Source organism: Felis catus, chromosome C1 (assembly GCF_018350175.1).
Source record: "Felis catus isolate Fca126 chromosome C1, F.catus_Fca126_mat1.0, whole genome shotgun sequence".
NCBI classification, from domain to species: Eukaryota; Metazoa; Chordata; class Mammalia; order Carnivora; family Felidae; genus Felis; species Felis catus.
The window spans coordinates 31,853,478-31,876,416 of record NC_058375.1 but is presented as its reverse complement, the minus strand read 5'-3'; the positions used below and the strand labels follow the sequence as shown (position 1 = coordinate 31,876,416).

The window sequence follows — 22,939 nt, the reverse complement described above, 5'->3', positions numbered from 1 at the left end:
GCTACAGTGCCTTCACTTTTGAGCCCAAATCTGTCTTCTTATAACTCCTGTCCCCTGTTTTACTGGCTGCCTTTCAGAAGATCCAATCTACCTCCAGTTCTCTTCCCTTCCCTTGACTGTCCTCAGGTTATTTGTCACCCCTGACTTTTCTCCAGATCATGCATTCGTGGGCTCTTTCTCCTTTGCATGATTTCTAGACCTCCCCCCACCATTCTTGCCATCCTCCCCTGGGAACTCTTGTTTTTAGGGTAGCCTTACAAGGTGAGACTCCAAAAAAATCTGCTTCTGACTGGAAATCAGTGCATGAGGAAAGGCCTTTATCTGTCTGTTTACCTCTGCATAGCCCCTCCCTAGCACAGGAGCTAGTACTCAAAGGATGCTCAGCAGATGTTTGCTGAATGAAGGAATGAGCTCCTTCCCAAGCTGACTGTTCTTATGTCTCTAACACATCCACAGCAAATTTCATTTAAATTGACCATATGAGATTGTCTTTTTAAAAAATTTTTCTTAATGTTTTATTTATTTTGAGACAGAGAGACAGAGAGACAGAGAGACAGAGTACAAGCAGGGGAGGGGCAGGGAGAGAGGGAGACACAGAGTCTGAAGCAGGCTCCAGGCACTGAGCTGTCAGCACAGAGCCCGACGTGGGACTTAAACTCGTGAACTGCAAGATCATGACCTGAGCCAAAGTCAGACACTTAACCGATTGAGCCACCCAGGTGCTCCTTAGTGTCTTTTTATAGATGGGCAAACTGAATCCCAAGAAAAAGGCAGAGATCAGTGACCAGTGGTAATGCCAGAAATAGAACTCGAGTCTTGCAGCCCTAACTTCTGACCCTGGGCCAATGGTTGCAAAGTTCCTTTTAGCAGTAGAACTCCTTTTTGCAAAGGCAGGATTATATGAAAACTCTGGGGTATAAAAGTTAAAACCAGAGCTGTTTTGCTAGAACCTGGGGTGAGACCCAGAGACCTACTCACCTGGCCTCCCTCTGGAGGCCCTCGGGGATCTGTAGAGCACAGTTTGAGAGCACTGCAGTCTGCTTTGCTGCACTGTCTTGCTGAGGCAGCCAGGCCCTCGTCTGGTCAGCCTTAAGTAGACGAGGCCCTCCCAGGGCCCTCCCAGGCATGATTCTTCATCTGTCCACTGCCTCTCATTAGGAGAGCTTTAATGACCTGGCCTGGTGCCGTTGCCCCTGTCCCGGTGTTCAGGCCCCTCAACTCAGACTCCAGGCCTCCACTGCCATTCGTAGCATCGCTGAGAGGAAGAGACGCTGACTTGCATCAGCAGCTGGTGAGCCCCCCATACTGTCCTGCTGACGCTTCACACGCTAGTTCGGGTGAGGCAAGTTGCGCTGTCCGCGGTTTTCGCCAGGTAATGAGGGTTCGAAAGGTGCATGCAGAAACTAGATTTCATCCTTTTCCCGAGTTACTGCAGAGAACGTAGGCTTGCCGTAACTCTGAGTGAAGGATAAATAAAATAACTCCCCACCTTGGTAAAGTCCATCTCATTCCATTTTCTCATTTGATGTTCTCAGGATGAGAGAGAGGGATTCCCCCCCCCCCTTTTACAGATGAAGCTGGTGCTGAGAGGACAGACAGCTTGCATGGGGTCAAATACCTGGAAAAGGGCAGGAGCCCAGGTGTAGAACCCGGGCCTCCTGTTTGCTGGCTTGGAGTCCTGTGCTTGTCTCAAAAGTGGGACGCTGCTGTGGTCCCCTCTCCTGGAAGATAGGAATCTGAAGGCTCGTCTGCCTAAAGGGGTGGACTGCGGTCCAGGTGTCCAGAGACTTCTCTCTCCGGGACCATTGCCGGGGTAGGGCTTTGTCAGTCACACTCCTGAGATTAAGGGCAAATAGCTGGATTTGACTTTAAGCCCCCGGTTACCCTGAAAGTTCAGGTAGTAGAAAGTAGTCCTAAAATCCTAACCCGTCTTGCCACAGAAGTCTTACCGTGTGCCAGACCGTGTGTTTGACTGTAGTGTTGATCACAGGCCTGAGTGAATCCCAAGCGTTACCTGAACAGCCGACCTCTAAGAAAAGCCACAAAGGATGGGGGCGGAGGGTGGCCCAGGACCCAGCACTCCTCCTTTAGGCAGAGATGATGTGAGCAGGGCTGAGGAACTGACTGAGTGTGGGCAGAGCCCAGTCACGAGAGGGAGCCTGCTTCCGGTTCTGGAGTGCACTCATTAAGAGCTGCTGCCCAGCTGAGGGGCTGGGCCTCAGAGGAAGGGGGCTTCCCATGTTCTAAATGAGGAGAGTGCGGTTCTGAGAGAGGCACCTTGTCTACCCAGTGCCAGAGCCAAGTTCTAATCCAGATTCTGGTCTCCACGGCCCTATTCTCACCGCCGCATAAGCCCAGCTTCCTTGGGGTAGTTCTGTTCCACAAGGCAAGTACGAAAGGAGGGAGGGAACCAAGGAGCAGACCCTTCATAGGCTGTTAGTTGGGCCCTGAGGAGCATTTCTGAGATGTCTTGCTGGCTGAGGGGGTCACCTTTTAAAGTGTCCTCATCTAAGTAACCATACCTCTTCTCCAGCACCCCTGTCCCCTGCACTAGCATCTCGTGTGTAGGGAGGCAGCCTCTTCCTAAAATAGTTCTATTTGTTTTAAGGTTCTCCTTATCCAGAAAAAGCTTAAGACATCCAGACCACAAGAAACTTCAAAGACTATCTAATCTAAAAGGAAGAGTCCCTAAGGAGATACAAGTCCAGAGAATGGCACTGGGCTTGACTAAGGTCACCTAGTGAGAGCCAGAGCCATGCCTAGTACACAGGCCTCCTGAGATAGCCTAGAACTTTCTGTCTTGCTGCCTCTTGCTCCATCCAAACAGGTACCTGGGAGGCCAGCGCCCCGGCAGTCCTTCTAGACTAGTTCCTGCTCTAACTCTGGTTTTACTGTTTTCCAGGTGAAAGCTTTGTCCTGGGGAATAGTCTGACCCGGTCCTTGGAACCACACTCAGACTCCATGGACTCCGCCTTGACTCCCACCAACCTTGTCAGCAGCTCCCAAAACCTTCGAACCCACGGGTACCGGCCTCTGCTTCCATCTTGTGGCCTCCCACTGAGTCCTGCCTCGGCTGTGCGCAGGCTGTGCTCCAGGGGTAAGCTGACTGCAGTTCTGGCCCTCGCTCTTCCCTTCCTTCCTCACTGAGCGCTGGCTGCCCCCTGCCCGGCAGTTGGACGGGGTCCAGACTTACCATTTGTGTCTAGCTAGGCACCAGGGAGGCATCTGGAGCTCTGGGATTGGCTTGACAACAGTGGAAACTAAGAGCCAAAGACTCGAGCCAAAGGGACAGGGAAAGGTACCCCCATTCATTTATTAGCCATTCATTCGAAGACCATCTGTGTTCAGCATGGGGATGCAAAAGTCAATCGCTTCTGGTCCTCAGAGTGTTCACAGTCTTACGGGAGAGATAAACACTTCAACACAATTGTAAGACATATCTTGAGTACAGAGATGTGCTTTGGATAGTATGAAAACTGCAGGAAAGAAGAACACCTAACCCAAGCTCGGTATCCAGGGGAAGCTTCCTAGAATTTTTTTTTTTTTAACGTTTATTTATTTTTGAGAGAGAGAGAGAGACAGCATGAGCAGGGAAGGGGCAGGGAGAGAGAGGGAGATACAGAATCCGAAGCAGGCTCCGGGCTCCGAGCTGTCAGCACAGAGCCCGACGTGGGGCTCACACTCACAAACCATGAGATCATGACCTGAGCCGAAGTCGGACACGTAACCGACTGAGCCACCCAGGCGCTCCTAGGGGAAGCTTCCTTGAGAAGGTGACACCACCCTGTCCGAGACTTCAAAGCTGTGAGTGGTGAGATCAGGAGTAGTAGGGGAGGGAGAGCTTTCCAGGAAGAGAGCATAGCGGAACAAGGACAGAGGGTAAGAACTGGTACAGATGGTGCGCATGGAACTGCATGCACTTCGGTATCGCTGAACATAAAGTGTGATACTGGGACTTGAAACAGAAAAGCCTGGAAAGGTCAGGGGGCTGCTTCACAGAGGACCCAAAGCTGTGGAGCATGATGGAGTCTGGAGTGGATCCTGCAGGCAGTGTGAAGCTGCCGCAGGCTTTTAATTAGAGGCGAGACCTAAAGAGTCTTGTGTTTTCAACAGATCACATACTACTGTGTTGAGGACACATTTGAGGAAGGACAGACTAGAGAGGCCACTTAGGAGGTTGGGGAGTGGGCCAAACCAGAACAGATAAAGGCCTGGATTAGAAAAGTGGTAGATAGTTTATAGAAGAGCAAATCGGTTAAAAAACTATTCACGAGGGAGATACAGTCAGATTTGAGGATAGTGAGAAAGAAGGGAGGAGGAATGTCTCCTTGGTTTCTAGTTGGGGTGGCAGGGTGCCATTCAGTGAGAGAGGGGGCCAGCCGTAGAAAGACAGGGAGGGAGCCCACAGGTCATCTAGGTGACATCCACCAGGCAGTGGCTCTGCAGGTCTGATTCTCAGGGAAGACAACTGAACTGAAGATAAATGTTTGGGAGTCATCGGCATACAGATGGTAGTTGAAGCTGTAGGATGAATGCCAGCCACTTCCCAGGAGTGTATGGGTAGAATGAAAAGAACAATTGACCAAAGGTGGAGTCCTGGGGACCAACAAAGTTCAGGAGGTGGGAGCAGGAAGAAGATCCCAGGAGACGACAAAGAAGTAGTCAAATGCGAGGAAAAACAAAATCTGATGTTGCAGTGGCCAGGATTACAGAGAGCATTTCAAAGAGAGCGCACCACAGCAAAGATTTGGCAACTATCTGTCGGAGGTGGTGATTAGTGGGTAATTGACGACCTTAGCAAGAGCAGCCTCAGAGGTTGTGGAGGGCGATGAGGGCAGATAGCATGGTGAGGTACTAAAGAGGGCTTAAGAAAAAGAAAAATGGTGACCTACAAAAGAAGGTCTTCAAGAGTGGGAGCGCCCCGATGTGTTTATCAGCAGACAAGTTGTGCCTTCCAAGAAGAAGAAATGAAGAATATAGGAAAGAGAAGAGAGTAAGGCTGTGGGTGTGGTGCAGTGGGAAGGGTTAGGGACCCAGGGCATAGAAAAATGGGTTGGCCTTAAGCCTTGTTCTTTGAGACTGGAGGAAAGATTGATGGTGGCCATGAGTGAATGGGGAGAGGGCGAGTAGAGAAGGGCTTAGGGGAGCTCCCAGACTGGACTGGTCAAGAGCAGACAGGGGGAGATGGAGCAAGGAGAAGGGACTGGCTTTCGGGAAACACTGAAGGCCCAGCTGTGCTTGGAGACTAGTCTGCCATTTTGCCAGAGATGTGGTTTTCTTCTGTGGTCTTAGAAACCTAGATGTGGGAATGAGAAAAGACTGTGTGCGGATGAAAGTTTCACACTGAGGTAGAAGGGCAAGAGGGCCAGGGAGTGGGGGAGCTGGAGGGACAGCCGTTTAGACCATCAGCACCGGACCGGGCCAGGTAGGGAAGAAGCAGCAAGGCTGGGACGAGGCTGAAGGATGGGGAATTGTGAGTCTGCTGGGCTAAATGTCTCTGTGACGTAATGGGTTTAGTGGACTGAAGTCCAGGACAGTTACAGACATGGGAGGTTGGGGTCAGAGAAAGGGATGTTTACGTTTCTGAAGTGGATTTGTTCCAAGTGATGGCAGGAAGCAGGCAGTGGCCTTGGCAGGAGGTATTTGAAGCAGAGTGGAGGTGAAGGTCACTGGAGGCCAGGTGGGTGACTGAGTGCCTCTGAGGATGAGGACAGGAACCAGCTGGAGCAGGAGGCTGTGACCGACATAACGAGCAATCTCCATCTCACAAGGGGTAGAAGCCCAGAGGTCTGTAGGCGACAGTGAACAGGACGAGCAGGTGGCTGGGCACATATCTGGCCTCTGATGAACATGAGCTTTCATAGGAGAAAGGCCTAAAAGTGGCCGTGGAGAGACGGGAAAGTGCCACCTCCACACTCCCAGCCCCCGGCGTGTGGAACAATAAGAAGATTCCATTGACGGGGCCTGCCGTGGAGAGAAGCGGCCTCAGGAGAGAGAGTGTTAGGGAGACCGAGTCGGGGGAAGAAGCCAGGCCGTCACCCAGCAAGGCGGTGCAGGGCATGGGCAGCGCTAAAGTCCAGGCAGAGCCGCCAGCTGATTTCCCGCCTTGAGTCTTGGGGGAGTCGTCTCACCTCTCAGGTCTCCACACCCCTCTTTTGTGCACTGGACATGGTGATATGGACCTGGTCTTTGCACGGGAATGTGACAAGGATCAGATGGAAGCGGGGATAAGGGATCACTTGGGAAGCTTAATCACCCCCCCAGGTGTGAAGGGATTCCATCACCGTCCTCCCTCCCGGGGCCCTCTCTGTTGGGAGGCTGCTTGATGGCTGCCCCAGGCGCCACCGGCCTGAGATGTCACTCCTGTCTCCGGGCACCTCCTCTCTTCCTTTGGAATGCGTGTGAGCCTGTTGGCCAGGTCACTGTCTAAATCTCTTGTGACCCTGTAGAACCTCATACGGCTATGAAGGATTCCATTTGGCACTAGAACTGTTTGTCCCGAAGAATTCACATGTTGCGTCTGTCCCCTCTTATTTCACTAATCGAGGATGAGTAGGCACCGGTTTACTAGTCTGGCCACCTGCCTTAGATGTGCCTCACCTGCCTTAGTCATTCTCAGACTGAGACCCTCTGCCTTCCTTGAGGGGTAACCACCAGCTCTCACCGGGCAGTGGGAGAGAATCCCGCTGTCGTCTGTGTGCAGAAATGGGGATAGGAGAAGACAGATCCAGGGCACTGACTTGTCTTCTTCCTAGCTGTGTGGTCTTGGGAAAGTCACTTCACTTCTCCGGGCCTCAGCTCCCTCATCTCGAAACGGAAGATGATGCTGCTTCCCTCAAGGGCTGTTTTAAGGGTCAGATGAGCTGACAGTGGCGGGCGGTGGGGGTTCTTCCTACTGTTCGCTCTTCCCGACATCCACCACTACTACCTGCTGCACCCCACAGTCGTCTCTTGCTTGGACTGGTCTCCCTTCTGCCCTCCCCCGAAGCCCAAGTCTATTCACACGGGCTCTTGAGAGCAATCCTTTCCACTGTAAGTTGGTTCCGGTCACTCCTCTGCTCAAAACCGACCTACTTCGCTCAGAAAAGCCAATGGTTTTTTCGGTGGCATCGAGGTCCTGTTATGTGCACCACCATGCCCCCCAGCCCATCACACACACTACCTCTCAGAGGTTATCTCCTCCCACTCTCTCATTCGCTCAGCTCTGGCCCACAGGCCTCCCGGCTTCACCGTAAACATGCCAGTCCCCCTTCTGCCTCACGGTCTGTGCTCAGGTGTCATCATTTCAGAGCTGTCTCTCCCGACCACCATATAAATTAGCAACTTCCTGCCACTTGTGCTCCTGGGGTGTGTTGGAACAGGAGGAGGCTGCCAGACAAACTCAGAAATACGTAGTAGCATCAGATGTGTGAATATGTGCGTGCATTTATGTTTATATGTGTATAATGTCATTGTGTGTGTGTTTGGTTCTTAGCTCCCCTAGGTCAAGGAATTGGCCGAGATGGTCCAGGGACAGGTCCATGAGTATATCTTCTCGCTGCTGTCCGTAATCTCTGCAGCCGGTCTCTCTGTCAGCGTCACAGTGCACTGTCAGGGCAGGGAGAGGTGGCTGGCTCAGAGCCCTCTCCAACTTCCTGTCTACCACCGCCTCTAAAAAGCCATCGGAATTTCTGTGGCGATCGTCACCCTGCTTGCCCTGGCACACTTCTCCCCTCATCTGGTCAGTGCCCAGCTACGAGCTGGAGATGTAACTCCCCGGAGTCTCTTCCCCAGGGAGCAGGGGCTGGGCCAAGCCAAATGTGCTTTGACTTTTAGACCTGGGACCCACCCAGAGTGAAGGGAAATGGAGGAGATTTTTAGCCTTTGCAAGAGGCAGTTGACGAGTACAGCCTTCTGCTCTCCTAGGTGGGTTTCAGCTCGCCTCTCAGCTGTGTGACAGGCATCTCCTGAGTGGTGAGGATACAGACGTGAACGAGGCAAGGTCCCTGCCTCAAGACAGAGAGTCTGGTGGGGGAGCCAGAAAAATACACAAGTAACTATTATGTAGGGTCATTTGTTCATTTAACAAACCTGTCTGAGCGTCCACTATGGCTGCCCAGGCCCTCTTTTATGTCCTGGAGACTGTGAAAGGAAACCACCGCCCCCCTGTGTGTCTGTCTCCCTTACGCCCAGTACTCCATTCAACATGACTTCACCCCTGACACCACACGTGCAGCTCTCTCCACACCAAACAATTGTGCCACACCACCTGGGTGTCCTACAATTTAACTCAACTCTGACACTGTGTGAAGAGAGCATCAGATCCCATCGGCTAAGGGTTCGGTCCCACAAGCCCCCTGCCCCACGCCACCAGAGGCCAGTCGAAGGTCCAGGATGTCACCCGTGCTTCTGACTGGCCGACTAAATCAAGGGTTCCCACAGTCACCTCCTTGGGTTCACTCACGAAAACTTACTAGGTTACCAGCTTTCTGTAACCAGAGACAACTCAGGAACAGCCGGATGGCAGAGCTGCCCAGGGCGAGGCATGTGGGAGGGGGCACCAGCTTTCATGCCCTCTCCAGACACACAGCTCTCCCCACACCTCCATGTGTCCACCAACCAGGGGTTCTTGCCCTCTGAACCCCATCGTTTGGGGTTTTTACAGAACCTTGATTACACAGGCACAATCAGTTAAGTCACTGGCCACTCTCCTCCCCGGGGAGGTTGGCAGGCAACCCCCATCCTTTAGGGACTTTCCAGAAGTGACCTCAGGAACATGCTCAGGTGTGGCTAGAAAGGGCTTGTTGTGAATAACAAAAGGCACCTTTCTTTCTCTCACCATTTAGGAAATTCCAAGAATTTTAGGAGTTCTTGCCAGGGAACAGGACAAAGACCAAATATGTGTGTTTTTCTTATTAAAAGTCACAATATCACAAAAAAAATAGGGCAGAAAATAGGAGAAGACAGTAAACATAAATACATGAAAATATTTTAGGTAGTGATACGTGCTGGGGGAAAAGGAGATAATTGGATTGATAGTGGCTGTGTGGGGAATGGAATATTTTTGCTAGAAGGTTGGTGAAGGTCTGTGAGGAATTGATGTTTGAGATAAGACCCAAATATTGAGAAGGAATCAGGTATGCAAAGTCCTGGGAAAAGCACATTCCAGACCGAGGAAATTACAGGTCAAAGGATAAAGGCATAGCCTATTCGAGAAGCAGAAAGCAAGCTAGTGTGTCTGGAGCGTGACAAGGAAGGGGTGGGGTTAGGGGGTTGAGATGCAGTCAGAGGCAGAAAGGGCCGGATGCTGCAGTACTTTCTAGACCATGCATGGTAAGGAGTTCAGATTTCAGAGAGTCCAGACCCCACGGGGGAAATGGGAGGAACTGTATTTGAGCCAAGGTTGAGATAAAAGCTCTAAGCAGTGCACTAAATTAACTGAGATTCCTAGCAGCCAGGGCAAGACTATTTTCTGCCTCTGCACTATTAGGCTGTAGCAAGGTTAGCTATTCTCCAGGCCTTGGAAGAGGCACAGAGTATTTTCCACCACTTTTTTTCTCCCTGGACCCCAAATTAGATTTGGCTCTAATCTTGCCCATCTGCCAAAGTGTATCTAGAAATGGTCCCCAGAGCCAAGGTAAAAGCAGCCTTACCCACCAGACCCCCAGTGAGCCAAGTAATCCCCTCACTCATTGGTCCCGCTGACTTTGGTCCAGGCTGAACCACAGCCTTAATGTAAAATTTCTTCTGGCCCTTTCCAAAATCAGATCTACTCTTAAAGAACAAAGATTTGACCTAAGAAGAGTCTCAGATCCTCATCCCTTTGTGGAAAAACCCTTCCCTCCCTCAGCCACCTCCAGTTGCTCTGCTCTGGCACTAACGTGAGCCTCACCCACAGGGCCATCGGGACGTGCCAAGGAGAGTGGGGATGCGTTACAAACCAGTCCCCACCCGTTATGGCAGGTGCCCTCCTGTCCTGCAGGGTCGGACCGATACCTGGAAAGCCGGGATGCCTCGCGACTGAGTGGCCGGGACCCCTCCTCGTGGACAGTAGAGGATGTGATGCAGTTTGTCCGGGAAGCTGATCCCCAGCTTGGACCCCACGCTGACCTCTTTCGCAAACACGTAGGTGCCCCCGCCTGACCTCTCCTGTGTCCATTGGGAGTCTTGCTTCGGCAATTTGTAGACTCTTAAAGGCCCCTCGAGACTAAGCACGGGAGACACCATGAAAACAGAGACGATATCTCAAGTCTCCAGCCGCCCTCGTCGGGCACTGAGCTCAGCCCCTCCTGCAGTGTAGGTCTGACTCAGCCACGTTCCTGCTGGGTGCGTGGCCTGTGGGCTCAGGCCTGGGGAAAGGACTCTCCTCTTTTCCTAGACGTGTGTGCTCTCCCATCTGCCTGCCTTGGCCTGAGAATCGGGGGCCTCAGCCCAGGTTAGAGTCCCCTGCCACCTGGCCCCTACTCTCCAACCTCATCAGCCCCCATCATGTCCTTGTTCCTCTGGGAACCGCCACCATCTCTTCAAGTGAACATTTGGCTGTGTAGCCAAGCACCGCTCCTGATTCACCTGCGGTGACCATACTCCCGATTTGGGCACAAACCCGTTGCCCAGCAGCCCCTGCTGCTGGGTGCTGTTCTACCCATTGGGTGCTCAGAACAGATGTGCTCCCTTTCATCAATCATTCCAGTCTTTCATGCCATTGGGTCTGGGGGTGCTCTTAGGTCCGGCCTGAAGGTCTCACAGTGGCTCAGCAAGTGCCTGCTCTGGGTCTATTTCACACAGAGGGGCCCCTGCTGCTCAGGAAGGAAGATGACTCACGGAGTGACAGTTGAGGGCCAGTATAAAACCAGTCTGGGAGAGGGGACGAGCACAGGATGGGGGAGGCTTACTGGGAGACATGGAACCTACCCGGGCCGGGCCGTCAGCAGCTGTGAAGGTGGGGAAACACCTCAGGCAGCAGGGAAGGGAAGCCAGCATGAGCTCCTGTGAAGAGCGCACCTGCTGGGCTCAGTAGCAGATGTGGGGCCGGCAGCAGAAGCTGTGGGAACAGGTAGGCTTTAGCGGCACAGCGTGCTCACTGGGCCCCGCGTGCCTGGGTGGCTTTCATCAGAACCTGGGTGGTCAGACCCCCCAGGCCTCTGATGGTGCCTCCCCCCACCCCCACCAGGAGATCGACGGCAAGGCCCTGCTTCTGCTGCGCAGCGACATGATGATGAAGTACATGGGGCTGAAGCTGGGGCCCGCGCTCAAGCTCTCCTTCCACATTGACCGGCTGAAGCAGGGCAAGTTCTGAACCGGGAGACACCGCCCAGACAACTGCGGGGTCCTCCGGAAGGGGTCGGCATTCTTCTCCCCGGAAGGAGGGCCAACAGACTGCTCCGGGCGCCTCAGTGGGGCTCAGGGCCGCCTCAGGACTCCAGGAGGCTGTGTGGAGCCACCACTGCTCCCCCTCCTGCCATGATACGTCCTTCCATGAAGGACTGAGGAGGGGGGAGTGTGGGGCCCAGGGCTGGCGCTGCTCTTGCCCTCAGCCCTGCCTCGGCTCTGAGGCCCCTCTGTATTTATTTCTCAAGCCCGCTGGCCTTTCAGCGGGCGTTTAGACTGAACACCTTCCGGGTGATGGAGGAAGGGGCTGACCTCGGAGGCCCCAGAAGACGGGGCCCTGAATTGACACTCGTGCCCAGTTCCCCTGCCACCTGCCGGGCCTGGTGTGGCACCCCATTGCCCCACAGCTCCCGCCACCTCCTCACAAGAGCTCCAGACTCCAAACTCATGGTGCAAACCTCTACCTTTTTTAAAAAAAGATCTTTTCTTATTGTTAATTTATTGTTTCTGGCACTCGGGCAAGCCCTCTGGTTCATAATTCTCCCGCTCCAGACACCGGGTTTCAGGAGGTGAGAGACTGCCCCGCCCCGGTCCCAGAGAGGCATGGGCTCTTCTCAGACCACATCACCCTGGAGCGCTTGCTCTGTGGGGTGGACAGATCCCTCAGGCCTTGACCGTGTACCCCTCAGCTTGGGGAGAAGAGAGTGTCTGCCACCTTCCCCTCCGCCTCCAGGGGCCCTCTGCAGCCCCAGGCCTCGTCTGTGTGAATGGGAGTCCCCCGCCCACACCCTCCCCCACACAGCTCCCTGCCCTGGCCAGAACTGCTGCCGAAGAAGGTCAGGCCCCCGGATTTTAGGCCACAAAGCCCGTAAGGCAGATGGGAGGGAAGGGTCTCCCGGCTGGAGTCTGGTTGTCCCCTCTCCATTATCCAGATGCTTCCTTTGTGAGCAGGTCAGCTGCGCCCGCTGCCATCTGGACTTCTTTTATGTCAATTTGTTTATAAATAAAAACCAATATAGATGCCTGTGTGGTTTTAATCAGTCGGCGGCGCACTGCACCTCCAATGGCGGAGCACTCGCCGTTCTTGGTCCTGGCTCCCTCATCCTTAAGTGAGGCATGTAGACAAGGTGATCCCCAAGAGTTCTCCCGACCCCAGCAGTCCCTGAAGAGCCTGCCAGATGCCCACTGGGAAGGCGGCGTGGAGTCCGTTCTCTGCCCTCAGAGGGCTCCGCTCTGGTGTGGCTAGACAGCAGGGAACGCGGCGGCTACGCGGAGCCCAGGGGGAAGAGCCGTGTTTGGGTCAGCAGCTCCAAGAGCCTCCATGGCCGGGTTCGCCGTCGTCCTCCTCATCGTGGGGCGAGGAGATGTGCGGGCCAGCCAGCTGGCATGGTACCCATTGTGCCGACGTGGGACCCCGTTTCTATGGGGGTCACAGGAGGGGGCAGCAGCGCCATGCAGGAAAGCCTCACGATAGCTGACACTCTTACGTCACCAAGGGCCCCGGGAACTACACAGGAATTAGAATCGTCTCGTTAAATCTTCACGGCAAACCCATTTTACAGATCAGGAAACGCACGCTTAGCTCACGGCGAGGAAGCAGCAAAGCAATCGTTTGAAGCCAAGTAATCTGACGCCGAGGCCAAGGCTGGGGTTCTAGCCAGTCTCTTTATTGTGGTGCTTTGGGCGGGTCACTTCACTTCTTTGGGCCCGTGTGGAATGAGGGTTTCAGATGAGACCAGAGGGCCCTCCCAGCGCTCACCATGGCTGGTTCAGACGTGGTGACGGACCTGTAACCTGTCTTCCACTTGGCTCCTGTGGGTTCTAACCGTGGTCCCTGGGATGCCGTCACGGCCAGGGCTGCCGAACCGGAACAGGACCGTTCTCCACAGGCTCCTGGGCACCGGGGTGGCAAGCTGTGCTGTTCATTCACTGCCAAAGAGGGCCTCACTGAACCCCCACAATGAACTTAGCGGTGTGCCCCTTCCCCACGAGACACGGGGACTGAAGGTAATGCCAGCACACGTAGACAAGCCAGGCACACTGCGGGGTTGCACCTTACGGAGCGAATCGGCGTCCACCCCACTTGCCTCCCAGTCTCCAAGAGCATACGCTTGTGCTGACACACTTGGGCCGAGTGGTTTATGTCCTGCATCTCACTTCAACCTCCCTACGACCCTCTAGAACGACCGTGTTCCTCCCATCTGCAAGTACGAAACTGAAGCTTGGAGAGAGCTACTCGGCCCAAACTCCACAGCTAATTAGGGGTGCCTGTCACACCCTCCTGGGGCCACCGTCTCGGATCCTGCTGACCAGAGTCAAGACCCAGCTTGAAGGCTGTCAGGCACCATCACCCGCCCGCAGGACAGCATGAAGCAGTCCTCCTCGGTGGGGTAGTCCTGGCAGGGCCCGCCATCATCCAGGTGACAGCCCAGGTGGCAAGAGGATGGGGCACATCGGGGAGCCGTGGGGTTCACCTTGGCTTAGCATCAGTTCGTCAGCACAGCTACTCCACAGGCATCGCTTCCGGGTCCCTACAAGGGACGTGCCCCATTGAGTCACGGCACTGAGGAGGCCCAAAACGGCTGGTCCAGATAATTTACAGTTACGGTCCGTTCCTGCCATGAGCAACGTTGCCTTGAGACAGCTGACATTCCCCTTTCATCCGGCTTCCCGAGGAACAGAACTAGAAAGGTACCCGTGTGTCAGATTCTGTAGGAGGTGAGAAGATGGTTACCCCTTCGCTCTACTGCCCTAACTTCTGGGGTCAGGACTGCAAAAAAGACTTTTGAAGTTGTTTCCCAAAGCCAAGCCTTTTTTTTTTTTTTTTTAATATTATTTATTTTTGAGAGAGAGAGAGAGCAGGAGAGGGACTGAGAGAGACAAAGGATCCAAAGCAGGCTCTGCACTGACAGCAGATGCGGGGCTCAAACCCACCAACCGTGAGATCATGACCGGAGCCAAAGTCGGCTGCTTTAACCGACTGAGCCACCCTGGTGCCCCCCAAAGCCAAGCCTTCTGATAGTGACCCAGAGTCCTGTGGAGAAGCTGAAGTGGCCTCTGGCATCCCCAAACACCTGCCGGGCAGGCGAGACCACTCCATGAACCCCCAGTAGTCCAGCTGCCCACAAAATGGGAACACATCTGGGACTGGGGGGGGTCACAGGCCCCCCGGCACCAGCTTCACGTGCCACACTCACCACCACAAGGAGAGGGCGTTGACTCCGGTGCTGAGGAACAGCAGGAGGTTCATGTGCTTCAGGAGATGACGGAAGAGTCCAGGCTCTACTGAGGGCTGAATGGTTTCAGGAACTGTCTGCCCCCTCCCCACCTGTGGCCCCTCCCTGCTGCTGGCCACACGGTCCCTGTCACCTCCGCGTTGTCAGGCCGTGAGTCCTGAGCAGGAGCCTCCGCAGCATCCCTCGGTGACATCTTTCTGAAACAACCTGAGATCTCTGGGCTGTGGCTCTGGTCGTCCGAGTGGACGCTGTTTCTACCCTCACACCGATGCCACGATCCCTCCTCAGGAAGAGCCGTAAGGTGACTCCCCCCTCCTCCCTGCAACTAACGCTGAAACCTTGGAGAACATTCTTGCCTCGGAGAGCCCAGACACCCCTCCCCTCATCGTCCCTCAGCTTTTGGCAGCCTCCTTGCCCTAAGTCACCTCATTTTATCAGGAAGCTCCACAGCTGGAAACCTCTAGACCAGGGACCACGACAGCCACGTGTCACACACTGTGCATTTGTGCCGGGCCTGCAACACCAAAGCCACTGCAGGTGCTTCCAGCGACCCACAGCTGACAAGTCCCAGTGTAAAGACACAGGACCCAAGACACCTGTGGGTAGCTGGGGCTGGACCCTGCCAGAGGTGGGCGGGAATCAGCAGGCAGATGCCCACACGCAAGGGGAAGGTTCCAGATGGGCTGGAGCGCCGCCGTGGGGCCCAGATGGCAAAGGCTGGGTCCATACCACTTCTCCCCCGAGCTCCAGAGTTTGCTCTCCGGACATCCTGTCCTCTCCCACATGATGGCTGAGCTCAGTTCTGGCCTCTGCCCCTGCCCCTCTGCTCCTTGGCTGGCCTCCCTAGGCAGTCAGCGCAGACACCCGTTGTTGATGTGGTTTCGGGGATCGTGGCCGTGTGGGGCCACCAAGTGGACACTCTCCAGATAACACGGGAAGAACCTTATCCATAGCTTCCCTCTCCCCCTCATCTTTGGGTCCACCTCACATTCTTAATCTTAGATTCAAGAGTTTTTTCCCTCTAGTGCAAAGTAGGGTTTGTCAATAAGGCCACAGACATCCAGTGAGGGGACTACAAGGGGCTGCTTATCCCTAACACCGGACCTGTGTCTGCCACCAGCCGGGCCACCTGCGAAGTGCCATCAGTACTGTTAGAAAGCCCGATGCTGTAAGTAACCCAGTGATATTGCAGCACATTTCAGTATTTAAGACATCACTTTGTAAATGTATTCAGTGCTTACAATGACAGTTTTTACCCCCCCCCTCCAAAAGGAAGTGGAACGGATGTTCATTTCATGTGAGGTGGTTCAAGATCCCAGGGAAATTAGTAATGCAGGTGTTTATTTTTTTTTTATTTTTTAACATTTTATTTTTGAGACAGGGAGAGACAGAGCATGAACCGGGGAGGGTCAGAGAGAGAGGGAGACACAGAATCCGAAACAGGCTCCAAGTTCCGAGCAGTAAGCACAGAGCCCGACGCGGGGCTCGAACTCACGGACAGTGAGATCGTGACCTGAGCCGAAGTCGGACGCTCAACCGACTGAGCCACCCAGGCGCCCCAGTAATGCAGGTGTTTAAAGAGACCCCCAGTAAGAGTGCGGAGAGCTTGGGCACAGATCAGCGTGGAAAACCTCACGCAAAAGACTGCCCGATAGCAAGGCCCCTGGAGAAGTGAGTCACGTCCTCTGGTTCACATGTTCACATGTTCCGTCCGTCAGGGCGCCTCTCCTGGCCAGCCACGACCCCACGTAGCCTTCTTCTTCGGCAGCTACAGCCCCTGCTGCATGGTTGCGGTGAGAGCAGCTCGTGTTGGCAGAGTCTAGAGAGGAGGGGGAGCATGGGGAGCTCCCAGCCGTCATGCCGGGGTGGGCACGGGGAAGGCACCTGCCAGGCTCTTCCAGAGCCTCACGCTGCGCCTGACGGCCTCGGTCTCCTCTCTGGGCTTCCCCAGCCAAGCCTCTGCCTCAGTGTCCCTGAGGGAAACAAAACTCCATTAGCATCTCCAGAACGGCTGCTCACAGAAGGGAAGCACCCCGCTGCCCCCAGCCTCCCCAGTCCGGAGCACCTGCCTCCACACTCACCACCCCTCCAACTCAGGACTTCCAGAAGCGTGGGAACGAGCTACCTACATCTGCATAATGAAAGCATTTACCAAACCCCCCACCTGCTGCAGAACAGATTTCTGCTTTTAATAAAGGCTGTGTATCACCCATGTCTTGGCCCCCGTCAAAGAGTAGGTGACAACCCTGTCCTTGAAAAGAAGTGGCAAATCTTGACCTATTTTTCAGGGCTCCGGCCGGACAGCAACCTCCGTCTCTGGCGTGGAGCAGGGGGCCTGGGGTCCGGGGCAGCCCTGGGCCCAGCGGCGTGTGCTCAGATCCGTCTTGGGAGTAGCTGGGTCATCAGTGCTCAGCGGAGCCTGGGATTGGTCACGCAGGGGAAGATGGGGACTCGTGGCACCGGAGGACCTGCGTGGTCACGGTTTGGGGCAGGGACAGAAGAGACATTACAGAAGGAGGAAGTACGTTCTCAGCCCCTGGACTCTGGGAGCTGCTCAGACGGAGCCACACAGCCCAGCCATAGTGTGTGTTCACTACCTTGGGGGTCGGGAACGGGGGGGGGGGGGGGGGGGGGGGAGTTTTCCTGATTGGCTTCCCAACCCGGGGGCCTGAGGCCGGCCAGGAAGTCATTGTTGACTCCTGTGAGATCACAGAGGTGGCTGTGCAGGCCCCGCCCACTTCCTGCAGCCCCTGTTCTCCCTGCCCGCCGCGGAGCCCCCAAGATCCCCCCCCAAACCAGGGAGCTGCTGGCCAGGGGTCAGGAGTCTGTGGGAGCTGAGGGCGGGCACCCCCCACGCTCCACCAGGAACCCTCAGGACATGAGGGTCATAGGCCTCCCTTTTCCTCCTGTTCCTGTTTGCCCTGAATGCCCCCACCCCAGCCGTGCTGGTCGCCAGGCCCTGACTGTCTCAAGGATCCAATCTGAAAAGATGCAGGCGAGTGGTAGCTGCCGCCCAGAACGGAGGCCGGGTGTGTGGGGGTGAGTGGAGGGCTCCTGTGTGTTCCGCCTGTGCACAGCTCGGGCATGAGGCCCCTGGCCCTGCGGGAGCGGGCGTCCTTAAGGGCGCCAGCTCTGCCCCTCCTCACTTCTGCTCTCTGGACCCAAATCAGAGGATTCGGTCTTAGACCAGGAGTTCTTAAGAAGGGCCGTGAGCCTCCTCAAACTGGAAGGCCGTTTTTCTGGGGAGGGGCCAAAGCTTTCATCAGTGTCCCCTGCTCTAAAAACCCTCTGGCCCAGCCCTGTTTCAGAGCCTCTGCTGGGCTCACACCAGGCTCAGACGGGGCAAGAAGCTTCGGTGTGGCTGCTGCTGGTCCTCCAAGCCCCGGGTTAAAGCTTCCTCTCCAGAGTCCCCTTGAAAAGGTTTCCCTGGGGCCTGGAGGCAGCAGGGACCCCTAGGGGGCAGGAAACCCTGGGAGGCCTCCAGCCTGTGGACTGGAGAGGAAAGACAGGACGTCTGGGGCCCACGAAGGGTTGTGGTGGGGCCCTCAAAGACCTGAGTTCTGGTCCCCTCGGCCCTTCTTTGGGCATATCCCCTCGGTCTTCCCTCCTGTAGAATGGAGGGGCAGGCCCGCATGCTCTGCTGTCTGCCTCAGCCCTGGCTGACTCCCTTCTTTCCTGTCCTAGGCCTTGGGCTTGGGTGGGTGGCAGGCCCCTTCCGGCTGGCCCTCTGCCCTCCCTCCCTCCCTCTGGCTCTGCCCAGCCCCTGCCAATCTGTGAACCTCCCAGGAGCCTCTGCACCCCCTGAGTCCCCTGGGAGGCCCTGGGAAGAACAGCCAGCAGTAAGGACTCCCAGAAGCCCTTCTGAGGGAGACCTCTCCAGGGACCCCCCACCAGGAAGAGATCACCGCAAACGCAGGTGCAACAGCCCCTCATGGAGCTCCCGGGCACGCCGCCCCTGCAAGAGGTCCCCGGGGAAGAGTCCCTGCCTGAGGACTCAGGCCTGCAGGTGACGCCCAGCACGCACATTCTCTACGTGGGCCACCTGAACCCCCAGTTCTCAGTGCCTGTGCTCACCTGCCTGCTGCGAGACGCCCTGGAACGGCTGGGGCTGCCGGTGGCACGGGAGCACATCGAGGTGGTGAGGCGACCACGGAAGGCCTACGCACTGGTGCAGGTGACCACCCACAGGGACAGCCTGGCCTCCCTCCCCTGGCGCCTGCAGACGGCCATGGAGGAGCACCAGGTCCTCAAGGAGCTGGTGGCCCGCGGGAAGGAGCTGGTGTTGGGTGACGGCCGAGGGCCCTCGCGCGGCAGAGAGGTAAAGGGGGCGCTTCTGGAGCCACCAAGCCTGCAAGCCCCAGAGCCTCACCCGGGGGCGGGGAGAAGCCTGGGCAGGGGTGGAGGTGCGTCTTTGAGGAGCCAGGGGCAGATCTGCAAACCTGCGGGCTGGTACTCAAATGAGCATAGCCTGAGGCTGGCACTGCCTGCTGACTCTGGGGAGGCTCGCTGACCTTCACAGTTTGCCTCCAGCCTGGAAGCGTTTGGAGAAGGGCCAAAGTGTGGGGACTCCTCCCTGGGCCCTTCTGTATTCCATCCTCTGGGTCTGGGCCAGCCCGGGCCTTCAGGGTTTTCTCTTTGGCCCACCTCATCCACTCGGCTGGCCAACATCAGTGCCCGCTCCAAGCCAGGCTGCACAGCAGAAAGCAAAGGCTCGGCCCTGCCTTAAAGAGCCCTCATCTTTGAGCAGAGCCAGACAGAGCCAGTTACAGCGCTTCGGCAGCCTGGAGCCGTGGGAGGACACAGAGCTGTGGGGACAGATTCACAGAAGGGCTGAAGTCTAAGCTGGGACTCGGGGAGCGCAAGGTCGTTCTAGGCAGGGGGACACGGTGAGGGGGGATGTTGCATTTGCAGAAGGGCAAGCCTTTTGGTGCCGCTGGAGCTCAGGTTGAAGGCTGCTGGGGAGCTGAGGAAGAAAGCTGGGCCAGAGGGCAGGGGCCAGGAGACCGAAGCAGGGGGAGGGAGGGAAGGTGGGCCTTTATGGGGGATGGGAGGGCGCAGTCAACTCACTGCGGCTGTGGCGGGACACTCTGTGAGACAGGTGATCTTGGTTTTCCTTTTCTTTCGGGATGAAAACCCCGTGGTGTTCAAATGGTTGCAGAACTGAACGGCTCTGTGACTGACATTTCAAGACCTGTGAGCCTGACTTCATGTTTGTGTGGCAGTTTCTCGTGTTTCTGAGAAACTGTTTCCTTTGGGAACTGCAGGGCTGGTAGGGATGCGCCCCTCACCACCATGCCCCAGCCCGCACGGCACTCCCAGCCCCGGAAGCCCCTGCTGGAGACTGGGAGGCAGCAAGGAGCCGGGGACAGCAGCAGAGAACCCAGTAAGGGAGGAGTGAGAATCTTCTTGCGTCCAGGGTCAGCAAGGAGGGTGGATGGGAGGTACCGAGGCCGTGATGAGGCCCAGAAGAGGCCGGTGGCCATGAGTCTGCTCATGCACAGAGCCCGAGGGCAAAACAGAAACCACGGAAGGGGTCTCAGGAGGGCCAGAGGAGGGTTGAGATTCAGGACTGATCGGTGGTCCAGAAAGCGATAGGCAGGCATTTCAGGGAGACAAGAAGGGGGTTATCTGTTGGAATGATCTTGGCCCCGAGCCTCAGAGGCCAGTCTACAACCTAAGTGGGAAGAGATTGGCCTCCGGGGTTCTGGCCCCCGACCTGAGAAGGAGAACTCCTTGTCCTCACCATGCCTACCATAGCCCAGCAGGAAGGCGCAGTGGCGGCTCAAACCCTTGACTTAGCAGGTTTCCAGCACTGGCTGCAGGACGGTGGGCAGTTAGGCCCTTCCGCCTGGGCCGGGGCATTAGGATGCCCCAGCAGGCTGGGCCCCAGGCGGAAGGAGGTGTGTCCCGTCCCTCTTGTCCTGTCCCCCAAGGCTCCTTACTCTCACCCCTCACCCCAGCGGGAGGACGACAGCAGCCGGAGCCCGAGCCCCAACCCTGCCAACAGCCCCCCGGCACGGGCCCCGCAGAGGTCCCAGGACCGGCCCAGCGGCGCACGCTCCGACAGCGCCATCGTGCACCAGGAGGTCCCGGGCCAGGAGCGCCTCTTCCAGGGCGCCTTCCTGGGCAGCGAGACGCGCAGCGTGGAGTTCAAGCGCGGCGGCGGCGAGTACCTGAGCCTGGCCTTCAAGCACCACCTGCGGCGCTACGCGTGCGCCTTCCTCAACGGCGAGGGCGGCAGCCTGTTCGTGGGCGTCGAGGACAGCGGCCTGGTGCGGGGCGTCCCCTGCAGCCACCGCGACGAGGACCGCGTGCGCCTGCTGGTGGACTCCATCCTGCAGGGTTTCCAGCCCCAGGTCTTCCCCGACGCCTACACACTCTCCTTCATCCCCGTGGTCAGCACCATCGCCTACCCCACCCCCCTCAAGGTGAGCCCTGGGTCTGTCTGGCCCCCGCGTGATGGCCCCATTCGGCTCTGCTGAGCAGGGCTGGGGGGGGAGGGTGGGGGCGGAGGGGGGCCGGGCAGAGTGACCGGAGAGGCCAGAAGTGCCCCCTCGCCCACCAGGCTGCCCCAGGAGCCCGGAAGAGCCAGCCAGGTGGGATTAGCGACCAGAGTCACTGTCGCCCTTACCAAGGTGATCCGTCTGAGCGTGCGCGCCCCCAGGGCCCAGGCCGAGCCGCAGCTCTATGAGACTGACCAGGGGGAGGTGTTCTTGCGGCGGGACGGGAGCATCCAGGGCCCGCTGTCTGTCCACGCCATCCAGGAGTGGTGCAAGCAGGTAAGCGGTGGGGCGGGGGCAGGCCAGCAGTCCTGGCCATGCCATCGGGTTTCCCTCAGTGCTCCATCACCCGCAAGCACACAGGGCAGGGGGGGAGCACTGAAATAACCCTGCTACACCCCCTGTTCCACCACCGGGGGCTGGGGGAGCCGGGGTGGGGGGGGGGAGGATGGAATCTTGAGAAGCTTTAAGACCACCCTGAAGACGGGGCCGTACTATACTGTATTTAGGGGAAGGCCCTTACAATGGGGGGCAGTTAGTGCTGGACAGAGTCCTAAGAAAAAGCCTTTTCAAGAGGGAAACATCAGATGGCAGAAAAGCAGAGGAGAGCAAGGGGCTGGCGGAGAGAGGGAGGGACATGCCCGGGCGGCTCCCACCCAACCCTTGAGGAGGCCGGGCCCGGACGCTGGGATGCTGGCAGGCCCCTCAGGTCAAGCGGCTTCCCTCAGCCCCCAGGGTTGATTTGTCAGGGGTGGTGGCATGGCCAGGAACCCGGCTCCCACCAAGCAGGGAAGGGCCATGTGGTCCCCAGTGACCTTGAGTAGGCCCCCCCTGGGCCCTCCGGGCCTTGCCTTCCTCCGTCAGTTCAACCCTGGGTGGAGGGGGCAAACCCGAGGCGGCACCACCTCAGGCCTCTGCTTGTGGGGTGACCCCACCCCCCCCCCACACACACACCGCAGAAATGGGTGGCGGAGTTGCGCACGCTGCAGGAGAGGGTGAAGGTGCTGACGGCGGAGAAGGAGCAGCTCCGGCAGCAGCTGAAGCAGCAAGGACCCGGCTCCCGCACCTGCTGCGTCCTGTGAGGGCCCCGGTCGGCGAGCAGGGCCGGGCACCGGCAGGCCAGCTCTCCCTGGCAGATGCAGGATTTCCTGTCTGAGCCGAAGTCCTCCCTTTAAAACCCGTCTGGGCCGTTCAGAGGTGGACGGGAGCGCGACCATCCTCGCTCCTTGGACAACCGCACACGCGCGGGCTTCAATCCCGAGCGGACCCCCGTCTGTGTAGCTGGGAAACCGCTCTTAGCACGATCCCCAAGGAACCTTCCTTCCGGAAAGAACTGGTAAAAACTTGGCCAGGGCGATCGGAGGGCTGAGCTGTGAGGGACGGTCCTACTGCCTCAGAAGCTCCCTTTGCCCAGCCCGGGGTCTGCGACGCCAGTGGCGAGACGGGGCCAGAAAGGAATGCGTCATACAGGGAAAGCCCTTCTGCAGATGGCCAGGCGCGCTCGGTAACCGTGCCTGTAGGGCAAACAGGCCACCCTGCAGCCACCACCCCGGGCTTGCTGGAACTTGTGACTGTCAAAGCTCTTTAATAAATTACATGCACCCTGGGGCAAGAATGGTTCTTTTCCGGCCGGCCAGCTGGATGCAGCTGAGCCCTGAGCCCCGCGCCCAGCCCACCTCTGTCCCGGAGGCTGAGCCAGCCCCGGGCTCCTGCCACACGGAGCTATGGGGCCTGGATGGTTGCAATCCATTCCAGCTTTGCCTTAAAGACCGGGTCCCCTGGGGCACATTGCTACCTCTGTTCAGTTTCTTCATCTGTAAGACAGTGAAATGGACTGGGGGCAGGAGCACTTGTCATCATCAGAGCCACGCCCTGTCTCCCCAGCCCCTGTACAGG

At 57.0% G+C, this 22,939-nt stretch overlaps 2 protein-coding genes and 1 long non-coding RNA gene across 31 annotated transcripts in view; 2 read left to right on the top strand and 1 right to left on the bottom strand.

Annotated features, from left to right (window-relative positions):
* SCMH1 (Scm polycomb group protein homolog 1) overlaps positions 1–12,327 on the top strand; it is a 187,765-nt gene extending 175,438 nt beyond the window's left edge. For 19 of the 27 annotated variants that reach the window (XM_023258555.2, XM_023258556.2, XM_023258554.2 and 16 more), the window contains 3 exons: positions 2,903–3,097; positions 9,878–10,104; positions 11,150–12,327. In XM_023258555.2, the coding sequence (XP_023114323.1) occupies positions 2,903–3,097; positions 9,878–10,104; positions 11,150–11,275 (548 nt within the window). In that variant the 3' untranslated portion in view covers positions 11,276–12,327. Of the gene's footprint in view, positions 1–2,902; positions 3,098–9,877; positions 10,105–11,149 lie in introns of those variants that run through there. The other 8 variants (XM_023258540.2, XM_023258557.2, XM_023258548.2 and 5 more) reach the window with 5 other exon arrangements.
* A 3,655-nt stretch (positions 12,328–15,982) lies between these two features.
* LOC123379580 lies at positions 15,983–18,753 on the bottom strand. Its single transcript, XR_006584213.1, has 3 exons — positions 18,618–18,753; positions 16,821–17,011; positions 15,983–16,516 (listed from the first exon to the last, which is right to left on the bottom strand). It is a non-coding gene; the product is annotated as an uncharacterized LOC123379580 (long non-coding RNA).
* SLFNL1 (schlafen like 1) lies at positions 17,176–22,649 on the top strand. 3 transcript variants are annotated; one of them, XR_006584212.1, is made up of 5 exons: positions 17,176–17,582; positions 18,330–18,861; positions 20,504–20,971; positions 21,109–21,322; positions 22,003–22,649. XR_006584212.1 is itself a non-coding variant. In XM_019836768.3 (5 exons), the coding sequence occupies exons 2-5, from the start codon at positions 18,475–18,477 to the stop codon at positions 22,123–22,125; spliced, it is 1,122 nt and encodes a 373-aa protein (XP_019692327.3). In that variant the 5' UTR covers positions 17,181–17,582; positions 18,330–18,474; the 3' UTR covers positions 22,126–22,649. The 3 variants fall into 3 exon arrangements, 2 of the variants coding, with proteins under 2 accessions (XP_019692327.3, XP_044891550.1); XM_019836768.3 differs by having other exon boundaries at positions 17,181–17,582; positions 21,179–21,322; XM_045035615.1 differs by having other exon boundaries at positions 17,181–17,582; positions 18,228–18,861; positions 21,179–21,322.
* The last annotated feature ends 290 nt before the right edge of the window (positions 22,650–22,939 follow it).